Consider the following 20379-nt stretch of genomic DNA (forward strand, 5'->3'; position numbering starts at 1 on the left):
CTTTGTAGAAGTAAGTTGAACTGTCAAAGTTAACTTTGGAAAGGAAGTTGCTAACAGTCTTTGGGGGTGGGGAGAGTGGACTGTAATTACTTTATTTTTTTGCTTTTGCATTACTCCCTCTTTTTGCTTTGCTGATGATCTGTCCCTTTTTGCCAGTTACTAACGTTTTCTTATTTGAGCACCAGAGCATTTGTGCACTGCGGTGATCCATCTCTGAAGACCTTGGGTTATGTATGCTCAATTCTTAGGCATGTGACAAATGAGAAGCTTGTTTCATTTCAGGAGAAATCCTCAGCACTGTTTGTATGCTATAATGGGTACAGGATTAGATGCATGCATATTATTCATTTCTGAAAGCAAAAAATTGTTTCTAAATCTTGAATGAAAGGGCAATTTCTTTTTCCCTATTTTTTTTTTTGTGTCTTTCCCTGCTCTTGATATTTCCATACAGAATTTCTTCAACTGTGTTCTCTGAAGTATTTTATACTGTTTTCCACTTCACATTTGTATTTCATTTCTGTCCATGATTTCAATTTCACAGTGAAGAAACAGTGGGGAAAAATACATTAGTGTATGTGCTACTGATCTGTTTCTTCTGAATCTATTACTTGGGGGCTCATTAGAATGGATTGGATTGGATTGGAGGCAGTGAAAGGAGATCATGAATGCTTCATTTAGGGCAAGTCTCCATGATGCTGTAGTTAAAATGCAGTGCTTTATCTGTGCTATTGCTGCCATAAATAGGAAGCTGAAAAACAGTGCACCAGATCACAGAAGGCCTTTTGTCACTGAGTCAGGAAGTGATAGAGACTTCATAAGCTCCAGATCTCCTCTAGCTGGTAAATGGTCTGAAAGACCATTAAGCAGTTGGAAAGTACAGTTTGGAAAATGCAGTAGCAAGTGATGCCTCATTTTGAGGCGCAATCAATTAAAAAATACATCTAGTCAAGAAGCTGTGAATCCATATGTGTAACGTTGTATTTTAATATATTTAACGATGGTAATATGTGAATGACCATAAAATCTAAATAACGTGTGAATCTCCATGCATGATAGAAAAAATCTCCATACAGGTTTTAAGGCGTTGCACATGAAACCTTGGTTTTATGTGTGCCACGAACCATACTATGGATGGATCTAAGTGAAAAATAGGACCTGTCTAATTCCTAACTCTGCTTGCCATTTATGTGGAAAAGTTGAAATATTGTCTGGAAAAAGATCTCTCTAACAGCATTGGAGATCTATTGTTATTCCTTAATCACAGCTTCTGTGGTCTGCTGATGTCTTATTTTCAAGAAACATGGTAGGTGTATCTGCAGGGTATCAGTCTTCCAATTTGTGTACAGTACTTAAGCTCACTTACCTGTCGTACTGATAAGTCTCTTCCCATCTTGTGGCCGGAGAAGGAGAGCACTTATTTTCCTTTTTTGCTGTGCTGACTGCAATGCTGACTGGAAAGGTGGTGTTAGTTTGTTTCAACTGTTTGATAAATCAAGCAATTTTTTGAAGAAATCAAACATGTAATTGTGAGATGTGCTCAGGAGTCACTTTTGAACTCTTCAGAATTTGTCTGATTTTTAATGACAATCTCTGCCAAGAGCATACCAGTACAGACACCTCCCACTGAAATTAATGGAACTATTTCCATGGACACTTGAGACAGGAACATGCCAAAAAAAAGTAAAAAGAAGCTAAGTGCTGCTATGATGAGACAAAGGGCAATGGTGTTTTTGCATACTACTCCACTCTTCCAGAACAGGCTGGCAGAAACAAGCCTGCTGCCGTAAAATGTTGGAAAAACCTACAAGCTTGTCCCATTTTCGTTCTGTCCTAAGCAAATATGTGGCTGATTGAAGGATGCGTAACAGCTTGTACACACTTGGAGGCTATGTCTTCCCATTTGGCGGTTTTGCAGTTATTTTTGGCTGTGTATTTGGTTTGTTTTTCGTTTTTGTTTTGTCGTGCTTCAGGGCTTCCTGGGTTCTTTTGGCTCCTACTTTTTCCCAACAAGATCAATTCCATGACCTCATTCTCTCCCCATCTGCACAAACATTTGGGCTGGCGTAATGTAGAGAATGGTGCAGAGGCAGGAACACAGCCCAAGGGAAGGTGTGGGAAGGAGTGAAGTGTCTTCGTTAAATTCTACTATCAAATTTGAGTGACACTGCAGTCATGGTCTATAGGTGTAGCTATAAAAGTTTTTGTTCAGTCACACTGTCAGCCTCTCTGGTGCCCAGCAGTTTGCTTAGCTGTGATAAGGTATGTGACCTGGTGGTTTTTGTCCAGGTCAGATAGAGAAGTTACACAAAGAAGAGCAGGAAACAGAGAGTGCTGTTGGGGGTGGCACACTCCTACCCCTCCTGCTGCCTGAGGTCTGAGCCCAAAGTGTGAGTAGGATCAGGGAGATGAAATGAACAAAAGCTGTACAGAAAGAGATGAGGTTTTTTTTTTTTTTTTTTTAGTATTTGACGTTCTGAGCTCACTCACTGTGGGGTCTTACTAGTGCTATTGTTGTTTCAACAGGGGGGGGCAAAGTTAGTCTTCGGAAGGGGACTTGGGCAGCCCTTTTTCTTGTAGCTGCATTCAAGCATCAGTTCAGCCTGGCACTGGTGTTGAACAACTTGATGTTTCCTGAGGTGCCTGGAAACAGAAATAGAAGAAAAGGAGCAAGACCTCCCCCTTGTGTCAAGAAACGTACTTCAGCTGTTTCAGAGATGAATGAAGTCTCGTTAGTTTGATGCTCCACTTTTTATGAATAGTGTAATAAGATCTTTGATTAAAGAAAATTTTTCTGGTTTTAGCGAGAAGAACCTGCTCATTTTAGCTTTCCCTGAAGAAAGCGTTTCTGCAGCTGTGTAACACCCACAAAAACCACAGATGTGTCCTCTTACCTGGAATCAGCCTGACAGCTCTTCAGCTGTATTAAATAGTAGTTAAAGCAAGGAATGTTTGCTCACAATTATGGCTCTCTGTGAGATACCGTGATGAATAACCCTTGTCCACCCAGGCAGCTGAGAAGGATAACTTCTCAGTCTAATAGTCTATATATTTCCTATTATCCATGGTAGAAAATTCTAGCCTGGTGTTGGGAAAGCATTGAAAGAAACTGTATTTTTAAATAGTAGCACACTTGTTACAGAAAGTAATATTATTATTTTAAAGCCCATTGATAATATTAATTGGAATTAACTGAAATAGTTAATAGGAAGGATCATGTTTACTCAGAGCTGCTGGAAGGAACAATAGATAAAAATCAACAGAAAAATTTGAAGTTTAATTTCTCGCACGGTTTTAGGTATTTGAGGTTATGATTCTAATCTTCAATAGAAGATGAAACTTGCTTTTAAAACAGCCTGCACTGACAAAACTGTTCAGTATTTCAAATAGTTTACTAATGGAAATGCACAGATGTGATTATTGTAGCGTTTCTATTGTGCAAGCACTCGGCACACAGCAGGAGGGAATCTGAGCAGGTCCCTGAATGAACTTCAGATTGCCTAAAAAAGTTGCCTGGAAGTCTGTAAATTATAGCTCAGGTCTCTTCGAAAGATTCAGAAATGCATGTCAAACTGCTGTTGTCACCAGCTCATCTGTATCACTGCAATAGAGATGAGTTTGTGGTACAAAGCTTGTTAGGAAGTTTATTTTTACAGGCATCTTGAGCTCAAAGTTGAAATTGCCTCCTGTGCCATTATCTGTATGTGTTTCAGATGTAAGTGAAATACCAAATTAGCTTGAGAAATATAACCTGGAGTAGAAACTGTAGTTGAAAAACCCATTAAAACGTAACTGTGCAGCAAAAACAGGATGCTTTACCACTCACTGCACATAACAAAAATAATGGGCTCAAGCCACTAAATACTGCTTATAAGAAATATGTACCAAGAATGAATCTGTAAGTCACTCATCCATTTTCTGTTTAGAGAATTACTATTAATCCTTTACCTAGTAACAGATTAAACATATTTGGATGCCTCACTGACATCAGCAGGAATACATACTTGTATTTCTAGTGGCAGTGTTATGGGTTGGTTTGATGTTCTTTCTCTCAAGACCAGTAGAATTATAAGAAGGAAAGGTGGAAGGAAAGGTTTGCAAACTGGATTTTTCCTTTCCTACCCTTCTTTAACCATTTCTGTTACCTTTTATTTAGAAACCACTAAATGTGTGATGTGGATATATTGACTCTTATCATCCACATCATCTCTTATTGTGAGAGTGGAGGGATTTGTTGAAAATCAGCACTGAAATACTTTTTTATTGACTTTCCTGATGATGAAAATGTTTTTTTCTTTTTTAAGCTTAAAGATGTTATAAGTTGAAACCTGGAGAAAAATTAATAGCCTGCTTTTTCAAACCAATTCACAAAGGGAGCGAAAAATAGGGTGTGAAAGGACCACACAGCCAGAAAAATGGTTGTGTTTTTTTTTTTGTTGTTTTTAAATGAAGTATGTGCTATGCTTTAAAAATTCATGTCTTCTCTCATACACTTTTTAATTTCAATTCACTTTTGACAGTGAAGGAATAAAAGCTGTGCCTGTCCACAGACAAGAATTATTTAGAAAGTTTATATTTTTCTTCAGCATTTGTGGAACTCCAAGGAACACTCGAAAGCAGAGGATGCAATGGTTTGCGCCTCTGCTCTAATATGAATTTCAGAGTTTCCAAAACAAAAGATGCTCTGAAAGTGTGGTTGTAACAAAAACAGGAAAGCAAAAAGAGGGAAAGAAGTGATGGAAGGAGGAAAGAATTTTGTCCGAGTCCTTAAAAAATAAATGTTTTTATTAGCTATTTATATTGATGAAAGGAGCTTGACTCCAGAAGTGCCTGGGATATTTTGTTTCAAACAAAGAATGGACACATATGAAAGAAGATAAAATGTTTGCTTCTGCTGATGATGTTATTTTTATGTGAATATTTTTAGTGTGTTGCTTTTAAGTGAACTTGTTTATTTTATATTTGGAGCTGGATGGATTATGTAGTTGTCTATGTTTTGCTGTAGTTTTGTAGCTTCTGTTTAGGAAAGAACTGTTTTAGATTTTTCTTATGTGTTGTAATAACTTCAATAAATAGAAGTACATTTATAGTTTCGTGGGAAAACATAGTATCTACTATTTATCTAGGAATAAAAAAAGAACTGAGGAAATTGGCAGGTTTATTGGCTTAGCTTTGCATCCCTCAGTAATTAGTTTTAATTTCTCATTACCATTTCAATTTGGATGTACCCAAAGCAGTTGTATTGAATACATTTACGAAATTAACACTTAGATTCTCGTTGCAAGAGTAAACTTGGAAGAGGTTTGTTTGATTGTTTTGGGTTTTTCTTTCATATTTTTGTTTGGTTGTTTGTTTCCTTGAACGTGTGAATAATGTGATTGCTGCACTAAGATCTATAAAGAAGGAAGTGGAGGTGGTATTTCGTCTGTGTAGAGGATTTCCATTTGCGTTAGGCAAACTATTTTTACAGGACTGGGTTAGAAGATGGGCTGTTACTGCTGAAACTTTGAGGTGTGCTTCTTGCTTGGGCCAGTATGCCTGATCATACCTCTTTGTTAGGTGGGACTGTGAAATGAGGGATCCCATTTTCTTGGCATCTGGATCAACTCCTCAATGTAACCATTTTAGAAAGAAAACAGCACAGACACCAACCATGTTTTCAAGATAAATAAAGCATTCAAAGAAATTGTGTTTTCCTTCCCTTCATGGCACTTTGTTGAGCAATACAGTGAATTTTTCCATACCCAGTTGTGTTCCTTATGGTTAATTATGGCAGAGAGACCTCAGAACACCCATTGTTAAAATCAGCATGGAAGTAGAGATCCAGTCTGTTTTTTAGTGTTTTTTTTTTTAAAGATGCTATACTGTAAATAGACATAAAAAGTCGTCTTTTTAAATCTGTGGCACGTATTCTTGTGTTACTAACCCATTTAATCATATTTTCTGGTTCTGGAGCCTTGGTTTGTTCTCTTTCACCTCCTCTTCCCTTTCTGTAACCCCTTCTTTTTTTTCCTCTAGCACTCATGAATAGTGCACATCAAAAATGCCCCGTGGAAGCGGTATGTGTGACACAACACTGTGCAATGCTCAAATCAAGTATGCTTTACTGATTTCAGATTTCAGCTATGCTTCTGTGATGGCACAGAAACAGCACAATCATCATCTTTCACGCAATAAGATTCTACCACTTCCTAAATTATCTTTGCTATGCAAAAATTTGTCCCTCAAATAATCTCCTTTTTTTCATTGAAGACATCCAAGTGAGAACATGATGTGGCCATTGGGAAGATTATTTGAATGAAAATATGGCAAAAAAAAAAAATAATAGGACAACTTTAAAACATAATGATTTTTGAAGTGTTGCAAATTTTTAATACACAAGTGATTAAACTTTTAAGAGATTTCTAATTGGGAACATTGCTTTTTTATTTTTTAACTTAAAGTATGGTGAAATATCTTAAGTTTTTTGCATTAGGAGTTTTTCCTTCTAGAGAAGAAGGAAAGACATCTTTAGAAAGTTTAGAAATGAGCCATCAAAAGCAAAATCAGACTTAATTAACACTTCAAAGAAAAGTTAGAGCTCTGGAGTCACTACAATACAGAAGACAGGAATGTTTTGAGAAGGAAGGAAATGGGCAGGACTGTCTCTTTTGATGGTATCTTGGACATAGAATGACTTAAAGTGATTTGAATGTGCACCCTAAACCTTTAAAAAAGTTTTCCCTTGTTTTTTATGCTAATAATTAAAAAAAAAAATCCTTGGTGTCTCCTGGAGTCTGGGATTTATGATCGCATGCTATGTATGCTCTCTGTTTCCTTTATGGTGGACGGTAGGGGCTATGCTCTTGTCCTCAACTATGTGCTGTGATGGTGTGTTTTAACTTTCTCCAAACTTTTGTTTCTTTTACTTCAATAGCTTCTCGAACTTCTAGCCACAGTGAACAGCAGAGGGATAGAAGGTATGATGCACTTACGTATATTGCAATTGGATGTTACTTTACAACTTGTTAGATTGTATCACAGCATTACTTTGTGTGCGTTTCTCTAGTTGTTTTGGTGGGGGTCGTTTGTTTGTTCGTTTTTGTTTTGTTTCTCGTTATCTTTCATATGTTTAATTTCAATTTAAACTAAAATGCTGTGATGCTTAAACAGAGGATGGACTAAGAGTTGCTGTTTCTGCTTAAGCATTGCATGTGTCTTCAAAAAAAAGCTAATGCAACCAGACAGCAAACCTGTATGGAACTGCTTTTATTTCCTGACATCTACTTATGAGATCACAATGAAAATAGGCACACTGTCACACGTTCTGGTTTCTCCAAAGGTTTGAGAGAGGAGATCACTAACCTGAATAGCCTTTCTATCAAATCTGCTATTACTTCAGGTTTGAAGGGACTGCATTCTTCCCTGTGTATTTTAGTTATGTTTTAGTGTTTAGGTTTCTGATGTTTTTCTGTTAGCACACAGAAGCTTCTGTAGCGGATGCTTCATCTATTCACAAAGCTCACTTTCCAAAATGAATTCAGTGCAGGGCTCTAGATTAATCAGCAGTGGTTGGGGGCTGTGTTTGGAAAACACCATGCTGCCACTGCAGTTTATCCTCTAAAGCAGTTGTTACAGCAATGAAACATTGGAAGTACTTCTGGGTCCCTGTTATACTAGATGCTGTAAGCAAAGAAGCCCTGTTCCAGAGGGCTTGTGAGGCATGCTTTGCCCTTCCTTTAGTACTGTGGGGGGTTTCCCCAGAAGTCTTGAGGGTAAACAAGCTTATAAGTAGTCAGCCAGAAGCCATTTTAACTATCCCACTGTTTTCACATTGCAGCAGACTAAGGGCAAATGCATGATTAGTTCTCATTATCCTTTGAAGACTAAGTCTTCTTCCGTCTAATTGAGTTACATTTGTATTTGGATGCTTTTTTAGCATGTAAATTATTTCACTGAAGCCAATAAACCTACTTTTTGGCTTAGGCATTTAATTAGGCGTTCTGAATGGAAGCCTAAGTGCTTATTAGAAAGGTCGGGTAATTTGCTTTGCAGTCATGGAAAGATACTTTGGTTAAATAAATAAGACCTGAGCTGTTTTGATTTTTGATGCTGAGGAAATACTGATCTTTTATATTTAAAGTAACTATTTTGAGATGTTTTAGGTAATTATTCCCTTTTGCTTTACCTTGAGGCGTCCTGAAATTACAATAGTTGCTGCTGAACCCCTGCGGCCATCCTCCTGGTTTCCAGGTGCAAGTCCTGTTGCTCCTCAAGGATTAGGATTCTCTTCTGCTTCACCTCATGCTCAGTGGAGGACAAATGAGCTTATTCCAGCTGAGGTGAGCATGGATTTACATGAACTGTGTTAGGTATATGAAGGTTAAAAAAAAAAAAAATAAAAAAAATAGAGAAACCATTCTATCGCTAAGAATTTTACTTGCTTACGTTGTCATGACATTGAATAAAAAACTATGACAGTGTTCTTTTCCTCTGCATGTTAATTTAGTGTTTTTGAATAAATACACAGTTTAAAATAAAAGATAAAATTTAGACATGCATTAATGTTTCTGTCTTTCTCTTGTAGCTTCCTCCATCTTATGAGCAGGTGATAAAGGAAATAAATCAAGTGCAAGTGAATACAACAAATAACAATAATGCTGCTGCTCCTAGGCATACCACTTCTTCTGCAACACAAACTGACTTTCCACAGGAATTAATCAGCTGTTTGCCAGGAAGTAATGAAAAGAGCAGTGTGCCTACACACGGGGAATCTACCAACTATCCAGGTGAGATTTTTTGACTTCCCATTGATGGAAATCCTAGCTGGTTTCCTGAAGATGTTCTTTATTACTCATCTCAAGCTGTGCTAGGAAAGGTTTGATTTGGATGCTAGGAAAAAATTATTCTCCGCAAGGGTTGTGATGCATTGGAATGGGCTGCCCAGGGAAGTGGTGGAGTCGCCATCTTTTGAGGAGTTTGGGAAACGTAGGTGTGGCACTGAGGAACATGGTATCATTGGCATACAGTAGAACTGATGGTTAGCTTAGATGATTTTAGATGTGTTTTTCAGTGTTAATGATTCTAAGATTCTGTCATCTGTGTAACTGTTACCATGAATGACAGTTACATTTCTGTGAATGGTTGATACTGTAAATTGCTGCAAAACTGTTTTTTTCTGAAGAATCACTGCACTCACAGACTACATTTAAAACTTTCTCGGTAATGAAGATGAGTAAAATCGTGTGTCTTTGACTTAGCAATAAAAATATTCACTGTTTTGCTCAGTTCAGCCATATTGGCTGTTAGTTTTCTGCCAGTAGAGCTCCCATGTCCAGTCAGAATAACAGCAGTGCTGCATTAAAACCAGAAAGTAACTGACTGAATGTGTGTAACTCCCTCTGCTGAGGGAATTACTGTACTGTTCCTTGGCCAAGATGTTACTTCTATGCTCTTACTGCTTGTGAGCTAACAAGTAATTCTGAATTCATAACATGTAGATACCATGCATTTCAGCAATCTTCAGTTTCTTCCTGAATTTTACATATTTTTTCTATTTCTCTTTTTAGAAAGAGAACTGCAGTTTCACAAGGAGCTCTTGAACACACTCCTAAGCTAAAACTATTGTTTCACATTCTTATTGTCGATAAAGTAATATAAATACCGTGTTCTCTAATAGGTAACTGAAACCTTTTCTTTTCTGTTAGTAGGGCCAGGTCTCCTGAAACCTCCTAGGCCTTCTGCACCTCTCTTGAACAGATCTTCAGAAAATGAGACTTCCTTATTAGTTAATGAAAATTCTGAAGATCAGAGGCACCAAGAAAATCCCAATGCTGTGATATGTCCTGTGCCAAAGCCAAGATCAAGAAGCAATCTCAGACCTGTAGTCAAAAATACTCAAAGTCAGATAGGAGACAATGGAGAAGAAGTGAACCAGTCTGACACGAAGAGGCTGCAACTTTCAGTTCAGCAGTCGTCTGTCTTAGATGATAGCTTACTAGACAATCACTTGACAGTGGACAGCATGAGTACAGGCAAGAGCCAAAGTAGTATTGTTTCAAGGATCAAAGTTTTTGAAACCCAAGGAGCTAATGATACCTCAGGATTATTAAAGAAACCAGAAATTGCCCCTCGTACATTCACCACAAGACCTGTACCTGCAAAGAAGCCAGTAGTTGCTCCAAAGCCAGGGGTAGACAGAGTTTCGGGAGAGTGGGATGCATGGACAGAAAGCAAACCAATACCTTCTTCCAGAGAATTGCAGCTTCAACCTGAAGCAGTTGGGAGTAGTGTTGTAACCAAACCTGAACTGCCAAAGAAACCAAAACCTGGCCTTGAAAAAAGTAGCAGTAGCGATTTTCTTGATGCAAAGAGTGGCTCAGTTGCAGAGAACAGCCATGAACAAAGAAAGTTTCCTGTTCCCGCTCCAAGGCCTCTTATTCCTAAGAAGTCACATTCTGCAGAAAATCCTGCCCTTTCTTTGGTCCCTCTAAAACCTATCTCTGCTCCACCACGGACTTCTGTATCTGCCCAGGAGAAGGTTTTCAAGTCTGTGGGGGAATTGTCACCCACAGAGAACTCCTCAGCACCTGCTTCGCAAAGTAAGCTAGATCTGGGAGGAGATCTGATCAGTTTTGATGATGATGTTTTGCCTCTAAGTCCATCTTGTGCAGTTAAAGACAGCATCAGTTGTGAAGCAGCAGCAGGTAAGATGCTGTTTTATAAAACTGTCACTTGGGTTTCTGTTTGCAGGTTGCATGATGCTGTGTGAATTATGTCTGTCTATTCTTCCTGTCTTGACAGAGTTTATGTATGTATGAAATTCTTTGTTTTCTATTGTGTCAAGATCACTATGAAATTATTTGGGTTTTGAGACTCGGGAGGTTTCTAGCCTGCATAAATCTCAGAGGCTTCCTGCTGGATTTATTACGCAATAACAAAAATAATGATAAAAGACTTGATGCTGTATGCCAGATGTTGCCTCCAGAATGTATCAGAATACTCTCTCAGGAACTTGGGACATCTTATCTCTAGCCATCCAGTCTAACTAATTTATTTGAGTGCCTGCAATTCTGCAATAGAATCCTCCTGAGCACTGTAAACATGTAGATATTTATTCCACTAGGTCATGTAAGGAAGCAGCAATGTTTATTACTTAGAGAGAACAGCGATCAGACATACTTTGGAATACTCTGAGCAGTGGCTACTTAGTTTCACTTTCATGTGTTGGTGCTATATATGGCTATATGCGAGTTATGCAACTTCAGATTTTTCTAAAAAGTGAAAAATTCATGCAGATGGATTAATCACTGCAGCTGTATACCTCTCATAAACTTTGCTTAACTCTATAGCAGAAGAGGCCAACTGAGGCTTTTTTTTTTCTTCTGATATAGGTAGTTTAAGACACAAGTAGGTTCTGTGCTGTGCTGTCACTAAGTTTTACAGCAATGAGCTTTTTCCTCTTAGTACTCAAGTATGTCCTGCTTTAGCTAATCAGCCCCATTGCAATCCAGGAAATGTTATGCTTTGAAACAGATGGTATGTCATACAAAAGGCATATTTAAAGGACTAACTCTGAATTTAAGCCTTTTTTTTTTTTTTTTTTTTACCTCATTTATCATTAAACATCGCAGCTCTTTGAAAAGAGATGTGTAAGTATTGTGTAGTTTTCATGATATATCAGTATTAATGGTTGTTAGTAAGTGGGATTTCTTTACAGTTGTGGATTATATTGTTAGATGAAGCTCCAATTTATCACTTCCATTCTACAATGGCATAAAAAGCCCAGTGCAGAAATAGGAAGTCCCTTATGCCTTTAAACTGTACAGGTCAATAAAAATTTTGAAGCAGCTTATAAAAGCACTGAAGTAAGGCAACAGAATGTCCTTTAGACAGCTAATTAGCTTAACGTGGATCTATGTCTGCCCTTTCCTTGGTTGAAAGGGAACCAGCATCACTGCAGAGGCTGCAGCAGACCTGGAAGGAGTACTGAGGAAGTGAAGAAGCATTTTGAGGTGCATGAGTGACAGTGTCTAAATGGAAACAGAGTTATGGTCCTAATTTTTGGAGACCGCTATTGTGACAGCCACTGTGCATGCGGTGGTTTTAGGAGTTAAAAGCACAAGGAATTACAATTGGTTTCCATGCACCTGAGAGAATTTAACCTTTCAGGCTTTTATTGAAAAGGTTCAACAATTGAAGGGCAAATGGAATTGTTCTAAGTATGAGAAAAGAAAATACTTACAGTTTTTAAGTGTGTAAAAATGAAAATGATGCTTTGGCTATGTGATCCATATGACTGTTTATCTTCAAATCTGAAAAAAATAATTAATGATAATTATTCTGTTATATCACACAATGATCCCAAGGAATATCGCCTAATTTTTAAACAAACACGGCAGCTTTTGTGATTAAGTAGAATGAATGGCAGTCTTCACCTTTCTGGCACCTGAGATGTTATTCTTTATTTAATGAAGAAGAAAATACTTTGTATTCTCATAGTTAAGTGAAGAATTATTCACATCATGTTTTGTTGATTTCCCAAGTCAAATGTCCATGATATTATTTATTTAATCAAGTGATGCCTTTGCTGCAACCCCTTCATATCTACTAAAGAGAAGGCCTGATAGCACTATTGTTTCATTACACAGAAAAATTAGAATTCAGTCCAGACTTCTTGCAGGCATGTGTGAGCTGAAGATCATATGCTATACCCTTGATTATTAATGCCATGCTAGGTCTTGACAAAGCATCTACAAGAACAGCACTGGCTTTCTGAAAAATGAGGCAACACAGAGCACTAACACCATCTATTTCTCCTGTTCCCATAGGAACAGCTTTGGATTTACAAGATGAATCCACAGAAAAATGTTTTGTAAAGGCAGGAAGAAAAGCTGTAATCTAGCTCCCAATTCCCCAGACCTTTGCGTTTCTTACATATTTGTCATTGTCATTACTTAACATAATGACAGCACTCTCCTTGTTGTTATGGTAACCACAGAGAGGGAGGAAGGCTTCTAGGTGGTGTTTGTAACTAAGCACCAGCTGATTTTTTTTTTTTTTTTTTTGTCAAAAAACAAACAGTTGGTAACATTCACGAGCTTTTTTGTTTTTTTTTTTTTTTTTTTTTCTGATAAAGCACAAATGCATCTGGCACTTAAACTAATGTAAATAGAAGGGAACAGATAGATTACTGTTTCTGCTAACATCTGATGCAAAAGTAAGAAGGTAAAGCGTTCAGTTGATGATGAGAAAGGTGCAAAAGCTGAGGTGAGCAACTGGATGGAAAAGTGTAACACAGGCAAAACAGATGATTCTTCTGCAAACTGAGAAACAGGGTATCAAGTTTACTTTCAAAGCCTTCAGCGTCATTATGGTCTATTGGAGCACTGGAGGCTCAAAAGCTCTGTGATTCTGAGGTAAACCATGGCAGAACCTTGCACCCACCTGTTGTCTTCATTGCTGGCCCAAGAGAAACACCAGGGAGAAGAAGTTAGGAATGACAAATCCCCAAAATGGTTTTTCTCAGCAGCAGCCAAAACTGATGCCAGTTCTAAGTACCTGCTTTGTTTTTGACACAGAGGCTAGAGAGAATGTTCACAGGCATTTTGTATCCTAATGAAATTACTCCTGTTCCTGTCAGTCCCTTAGAATGTGAAAGCATCTACTTGGGACTGTAAATCTTGAAGTGTTAATGCTTTGATGACAGTTGTGATATTTGGGATCATAAATAGTACTTTCACAAATCTCTTCTACCTAGTAACTGGGATTTGTGCAGTGCCTTGTGGTTAAAAGTTTCACTAAACAGTCAGTTGGAATCTTTTCTCAGTAGTCCAGTTTTTTTACGAAGGCTCAGAAATGAAATTTTAGTGCAAGTTGAATTAAGTAGAAGTTCTGTGTCTTTGGTAAGTTCAAGACTGTCACTTTCGCTTGTTTCAGTTGCTGTGTTAAAGCATGTGGTGTGCGTGCTTTCAAATGCCCTGGCAGAAAATAAGGTAACAGTGCAAGCACATCTTCAAATTAAAACCTGGAGGTGATCTTGCTAAAATATTTGAGTTCTTTCCTGTGTGCGTAGAGTTCTTCTCTTTTGCTTTTTCTGAGATGTCATACGGTTCTGATTATGTTCATGACAGACCAGCACTTAATTTAAACCAAGTGTTTTGAAAGGTAGTTTGGGGATATTCTTACCTTACCTGCGGAAGGCAGCTTTCTCTTTCATCTTCATCATATTTACGTATTTCAGTTATAACAATAATGCAGCTGATACATTTATCAATTCTTTGAATTAGTTGTTTACTTCATCGTAGTATAAAAGTTTCCTTCTGCTTGTATGGACAGAAAAAATGACCAAACCAGTGATTACTGTCTATTTATATATATTGTTGCTTCTTGCGGCATGAATGGTAGCATCTGTGTGACACTGTGGCCCATTCAGAAAAACTGCTGCTTGAGTAACTTTGTCTTCTGTGAATTTATTGCCCAGCTGCTTGTTTTTAATTGCTTCCTCAGGAAGGAAGGGAGAAAAAGAATTAAAATATTTGTAACTGCTGATTGCTCCAGAGCTATCTTCAAAATAATGCAACTTTTCTTAGTATTCTGCTGTGTACCTTTCAATGACTCTTTTGGTTACTTGAAGTAACCAAATCTTCCTTGACTCAGCAAGAATGGATGAGAATGTGTTTCTTGCTCTCTGGGAACTGTCTTGGGTTTTGTCTCACACTGTATGTCCAAATAGCATCTGGCACCAGTCATGAAGTTAGGCCAGATTATGCAGCCAGTTTCAGCAACATGACATTGTAGCTGACCACTTCTGGACCAGAGGTTGAATTAGAGCTTCCTGAAGGCTCTTACAACTTGAACTACCAGATTATTTCCTGACCGATAAAGAAGAATCATGATGTGGGAAAAGTCTCCGAGTTCTTACATCACAGTTTATGTTGGTCTTAGTCATCGTTTAGTTTCAAAGTCTGTAATTAAAGTCACCTCTAGTAGTAGCTCACTGCTAGCTTGTCCATATTAAGCTATTGTGCTTTTAGGTACACATAGAAAGTAAGTGTGGGGATCCCCACAGTTTGAGAGAGAAATGCCAAAAACTGGATTATAATCAAAGTTTGGTAAAGGTCCATTTATAGCCATCTCTGTGAGCTACATAATGCTGTAGTTGTACATCTGGTAAACGCTTACCATTGCATGTTATAGTAGCCCAAAACATTTTGCTATTCTAGTAGCAGTTTTGGTATTTATCTCTTTTCCAGGTTTCTAACACCATGGATGAGGTATTTATCTTTGCTCAATTGAGCACATTTTGTTTTTGACAAGCACACTTAACATTGGATCTTCATTTGCATTTCTTAGCAATTTCACTGGTACATTCTAGACAATGTTAAACTTAATATAATTCTGTGACTTTGTGCATTTTGATTGTGTTGATAGCTCCTTCTGCATGCCCCATGTGTATCCTGTAAACATCATTCATTCTTTAGATCAGGTTTGTTCATGGCCTTGAATTACCTTGCTTTTTGTTTCAGTCCATCAGATATCAGCAGTGAACAGAGAGCAATGCCTAATACCTGTGCAAGTAGTTCACTGTATTTCTGCTCCTCTGAGTATTGATAAATGTTGCCACATAACATCTTCCTGTCCCTAAGACTTAGTACAACTCTTTTTAAAATCTTGCTTATGTGTGAGAAGTTTGATAATTCTGTTTGGGAACTGGATCACCTTTCCTTTTCTTGCAGGAAAGATAATCCTCAAGGTAAAACTTTCTGTTATTACTGTTTGCTTGCTTTGTTGGTGTGTGGTTTGGACAGAACAATATTCATTGAGTGCTTCAGAAAGGTCACCAAATCCTTGGTATCAAAAGAAAAAAATAAAAGTTGGATAACTTTCTGAAGCTCCCTTTTCTTCTGTAACATTTCCAACTTCAAATGAGAAAGATAAATGGAAATAAGGAAAAAAGTTCTCTCTCCTAAACTAGTAAAAGAAAGAGGTGATATATGGTGTGTTAGGATACATGGCTTTTATTTGTCTTTCCTACAGAGAAGCACAGAAACGTATGTTACCAATTAATACTTTAAAACAAAAGCTCTAGAAGAGTGAGACTAATGAAAACACAGGCTTTAAGCATCATTGTAAAATTTTAATAAAGATCGATAGAAGTCTGATATTTTATGAAAAATGCCTTGCAGATTAATTTCCTTGAGCTGAAGAGGTTTAAATGAGTGTATTAACAATTCTGTTTTCACACTCCCATGAATTATGCTCAAATGATGCCCAATAGTTGTTAAACAACATAAAAATTTGATATGCTGTCAGTCCCATTGCACAAAGCTGCACAGTCATTTACTCAACCAATTTCTGCTGCAGACCCAGCACTGGGGAATGGAATGACACAAACAAGTTAATGAGTTTCCTACTAATTATGAGGTGACAACAGTGTATCTGAACAGAAGATAATGAGTGGAAAACTAAGGTTTGTAAAAGGATTTTCTCAGACTTGGTTGAGAAAACGGAGGCTTAAAAATGACATCTCTCAAATCTGTTGATTGAGAGGCCTCAGACAACTGCTGGATGGTCAAGAAAACCATCTCTACGCATAGAAACAATCAGCAGTTAACAAACAGTAATTCTGTACAATTATTCTGTACAACTTGCAATCATCTGATTGATAAGAATTTTGGCTTATCGGAGTATTCCTGTTTGGCCTTACTTTGCCTATATTTTTATAAGAATGAGGCTTTGGAAAGTAATCACATCTCAGTTCAAGTTCAGAGTTTCCTTCATCTCTGCAGCAGGTGACTGAGAGAGATCCCTATTGCCTGCTTTGTCCAAACCTGTCTGATTGTGAGTATGCTGTGCCTCAAGCTTCTGTGGGTATGCCTCTACAGGGGGCTCCTTGCCGGTAGGGTATGGTTACCACATAGCTGGCAGACAGGGGAGGGAAGCCTGGCTCAAATTTCAATTTTTTCACCTGCACCAAAATCATTCTGAACACCATTCTAAGTGTTAAAATTAGGCAAATCCTTTTTCAACGCAATTCAAATTGTAGCAGTGTAGCTTGCAGACCTAGGTGTAAAGAAAGGAAAGGAAATCAAAACTGCAGCCTTGCTCTAAGAGTGGGATTTTCACATTTCTTATAACTACCTTATTGCCAGACTGTTTGCAGCCCTGCTGTGATCTGTGTTTTCCACTCCTCCAGAAGAAACTCTTGTCTGGTGCAGCTTTCACGGAAGGAACTTAAACCTTCTGCTGACCAGTGCTAATCTGAGGTGCTCCTGCAAAGGAGCTCGGGGCTAGCAGGAGATGAACCCTGGGATGGGGGAGCAGAGGGGCTGCTGGCAACATATGAGGACCTCAAATTTGTTGTTTGCAGGAGAGCAGTTTGGCATGCTGTAATTCAGCAGCTTGTTATTACATGTTGCTCTGTCTGAAATTATTCTGGGTGTTGTTAGTTTTAAAATAATAAAATTAAGAGCTTAGTGTTCTTGGACTACTTCTCCTCTCTGAAAATACCGAGATTTTTGTTTTTGGTTGCAGTGCTGAAAGATTTGTTCCTGAGTAAATACGGTACTTCTGGATATTTTCAAGTCCGATGTGCATTCGCAAACACAGATTTCAGATGTATTGATGAGCTGCACTGCGTTACGCTTCTCAAAATTATCTATGAGAAATCATGACTTCACTTAATGATTCTGTTTTTTCCTAAGTGTTTCATAGGATTTTATCAAATGCAGAATTTCCAACTTTGTCTCAAAGTGTGCAGTAGATTTGGGAAGGGGCAAATTTTTTGCTAAAAAGCCCTGTAGAATTTAAAGAGATGCCCAGCGTGCTTCTTCTCTGAGACTCTGACGCTCTATAAATAACATCTCATTGAGCTGTACATCTAAAAAGGCCACCACAGGAGATCAAACTCCTCTGTTGGAGCTGTGAATACATGCGGTGGAGAATTTACTGGCCAGAATACTTCTCCAGTTTCTGCCCTACATGTTTATAATGCATCGCTGTTTTACTTCAATTTTTAGTAACGTCAGAGAGAAGTTAATGTCTGTTAAAAACATAGAAACGAAATACTGCTTTTGGACATGAAGGTGTACTTCAGAAAGAACCTCTTGATTTGAATTTTATTTATGTATAGGTATTTTTACAGCTGCCTTCTACATGCTCATATGTTCTCATGCTTATTAACATGAGACCAGTGATAAAGTTTATTAATAATAGAAAACATTGCTCCCATTTTACCAATGGAATGACTGGATAGTCTAGAAGAGAAATGAGTGATACACATGGGGACAGACAGAGCTCAGGGACAACTCGGTGTCCTTGGCCTGAAGCAGTCTTCCCCATGACTTGAGGTTTATAATCAGCAAAAATGAAGCAGAATCTTCAAGGGAATTAGGTATCCTACAGCAAAGAGATATTGTAATTAGTAATGTTTAATGTTTCTGTTTTTGTTTGTTTCTGTAGGCATTTTTTTCTGCTGTAGAACTGGCTGTTAAGCTTTGGCAAGATTTTATTGATTAAAACTTTCTGCTGGTTGTGTTTGCAGCATATTCAAGCAACTACTCTGAAAATAATTTCCCTGAATCCGTCCTGATTGCAGGTCCCTGTTATCAAGCAGTGCGGTTGCTCTGGTTCAGTGACTTGTATAATCCTAGAAGGCATCTGGAACGTGTTCGTGTTAATTCAACTATGGAAGCAGAAGTATCAGAAAGATGTTATTTACAAAGAGCTCTACTCTATTCCTATCTGCACTGTGTTTGTCCCTGGAACCAGATTTATTTTTTCTTACTTTCTTGGATGTGAAATATTGATGTCTTTAGTACCTAATGCAGTAGCTGGTGAGATTTATGTTCAGCAAATAAACCTTAAATATATATATAATATATATATAATATATATATATAATATATATAATATATATATAATATAATATAATATATATAATATAATATATATATTTTCCCTTATAGATCCATTCCAGTTCCTTCCCAAAATTGAACCGGCAAAGGAGCAGGCGGCTCAACCAGCTGTAGCACGGAAACCCACTGTTATCCGAATCCCAGCTAAACCTGGAAAATGTAAGTTTTTCTCCTGAACTGACTGAAAAATCTTTATCAGGAGATGATTTTAACTGCAAAATTTCAGTATATGAGGACAAAATGATTGGTGAATATGCTTACAAAACTGATTAAAGGGCTTCCCAGACTTCAACGACAGGGACATTTAGAACAAATCTCATAATTAACAGGTTTTTTTTTGTTTTTGTTTTTGTTTTTTTTTAATTGAAACTGAGATCGTCATTCTTCTGTAGTAAGAGCTGTACTTCCATGTTCTAAACTTCTTTAGCTCCCTAAAGACTGCTGGGTAATTCCCAACTCCCCTTCTGTTTTATCCTCTTGAATTTTCTAGCAGGCAGGATTTTTTTTCTTGCCTTTACCTTTCTGTAGATTCTTCCATCCAAGTCTTCTGATCTTTCAGGGTTACTTGAAATAACCCTCAGCTGTTTTCCAGCCTGAAGGATATTCCAGGAGCTGACAGCTGGAAAAAGTGAGCTAGTTAAGAAATGTGGCTGAGAGATGGTGATGGTGTTTCAGAGTATACAGGAATGAGTCTGACATTCCCAGGGGTAGAAATTCTGCTAGTCGTCTAATATTATATCAACAAGTACTGCAGCTGAAACCCTAGAATAACTTGCTGGTGTCCTGAGACACCAGTGGAGATTCATTATGTGGAATGGGAGTGACTCCTACATTCAACATCAGAGTTGCAGTGTTCCCTTCACATCCCTTTTCTGTTGACTAGTCTTTGAGTTTTCCTGTGCATTGGCCGCTCTGGCTTTGAGGAAGGAAGTCGTGTTTGTAACAAGATGCCCCACACCAAGGTGGATTCTCTTACCTAGTGTTGGTCTGTGTGAAGAATCTATTAATTAGACTTTCTTTGTAAACAAGCTACTGATTAGACTTTCATTCAGAGCTCTGTTTTTACAGCTTTAGATGAAATCCCACATAGCCCTCCTCCACTTCCTGCTGAAAAGCCTATTGGCAACACCGCTGACATCGCAGTGGGCAAACCCAACAGTGGTGACCTAGTAAAAAACATGGTAAGTTAATACTGTTTTGTTGTATAACAGCTTTCCCTACTTTGGGTAACAGATCTCTTGTCACTCTTGGCCCTTTTTAAAGTAAGTTATTTGAGGAACCAAAGGATGAAAGGGACTAATCAAAAATCTAAGACTTTATTCTTTTGACTGTGCTCTCTGATTTAATAAGGTAATTTAGACTGCTGCCAGTTCTGGAAAACACTTGGCTGGTTTTAGTGAACTTCAATTATATTTATCTTCAATTTTCTTTGCATCTGGAATCAGGATATGCTGCAGTTGAGTTTTGAAAGCGCTGTAGAGTGGTT

General features: G+C 37.8%; 1 protein-coding gene across 15 annotated transcripts in view; it reads left to right on the forward strand.

The window, feature by feature from the left end:
- The window catches only part of SH3D19 (SH3 domain containing 19), an 80101-nt gene that overhangs the window by 41958 nt on the left and 17764 nt on the right, over positions 1-20379 (forward strand). For 11 of the 15 annotated variants that reach the window (XM_042828441.1, XM_042828440.1, XM_042828439.1 and 8 more), the window contains 6 exons: positions 6914-6956; positions 8171-8318; positions 8564-8765; positions 9684-10682; positions 18945-19052; positions 19962-20074. In XM_042828441.1, the coding sequence (XP_042684375.1) occupies positions 6914-6956; positions 8171-8318; positions 8564-8765; positions 9684-10682; positions 18945-19052; positions 19962-20074 (1613 nt within the window). Of the gene's footprint in view, positions 1-6015; positions 6057-6913; positions 6957-8170; positions 8319-8563; positions 8766-9683; positions 10683-18944; positions 19053-19961; positions 20075-20379 lie in introns of all 15 variants that reach the window. The other 4 variants (XM_042828451.1, XM_042828450.1, XM_042828454.1 and 1 more) reach the window with 2 other exon arrangements.

Source organism: Centrocercus urophasianus, unplaced genomic scaffold (genome assembly GCF_019232065.1).
Source record: "Centrocercus urophasianus isolate 14NV4802_14NV808 unplaced genomic scaffold, USGS_Curo_1.0 seq_3, whole genome shotgun sequence".
Taxonomy (NCBI): domain Eukaryota; kingdom Metazoa; phylum Chordata; class Aves; order Galliformes; family Phasianidae; genus Centrocercus; species Centrocercus urophasianus.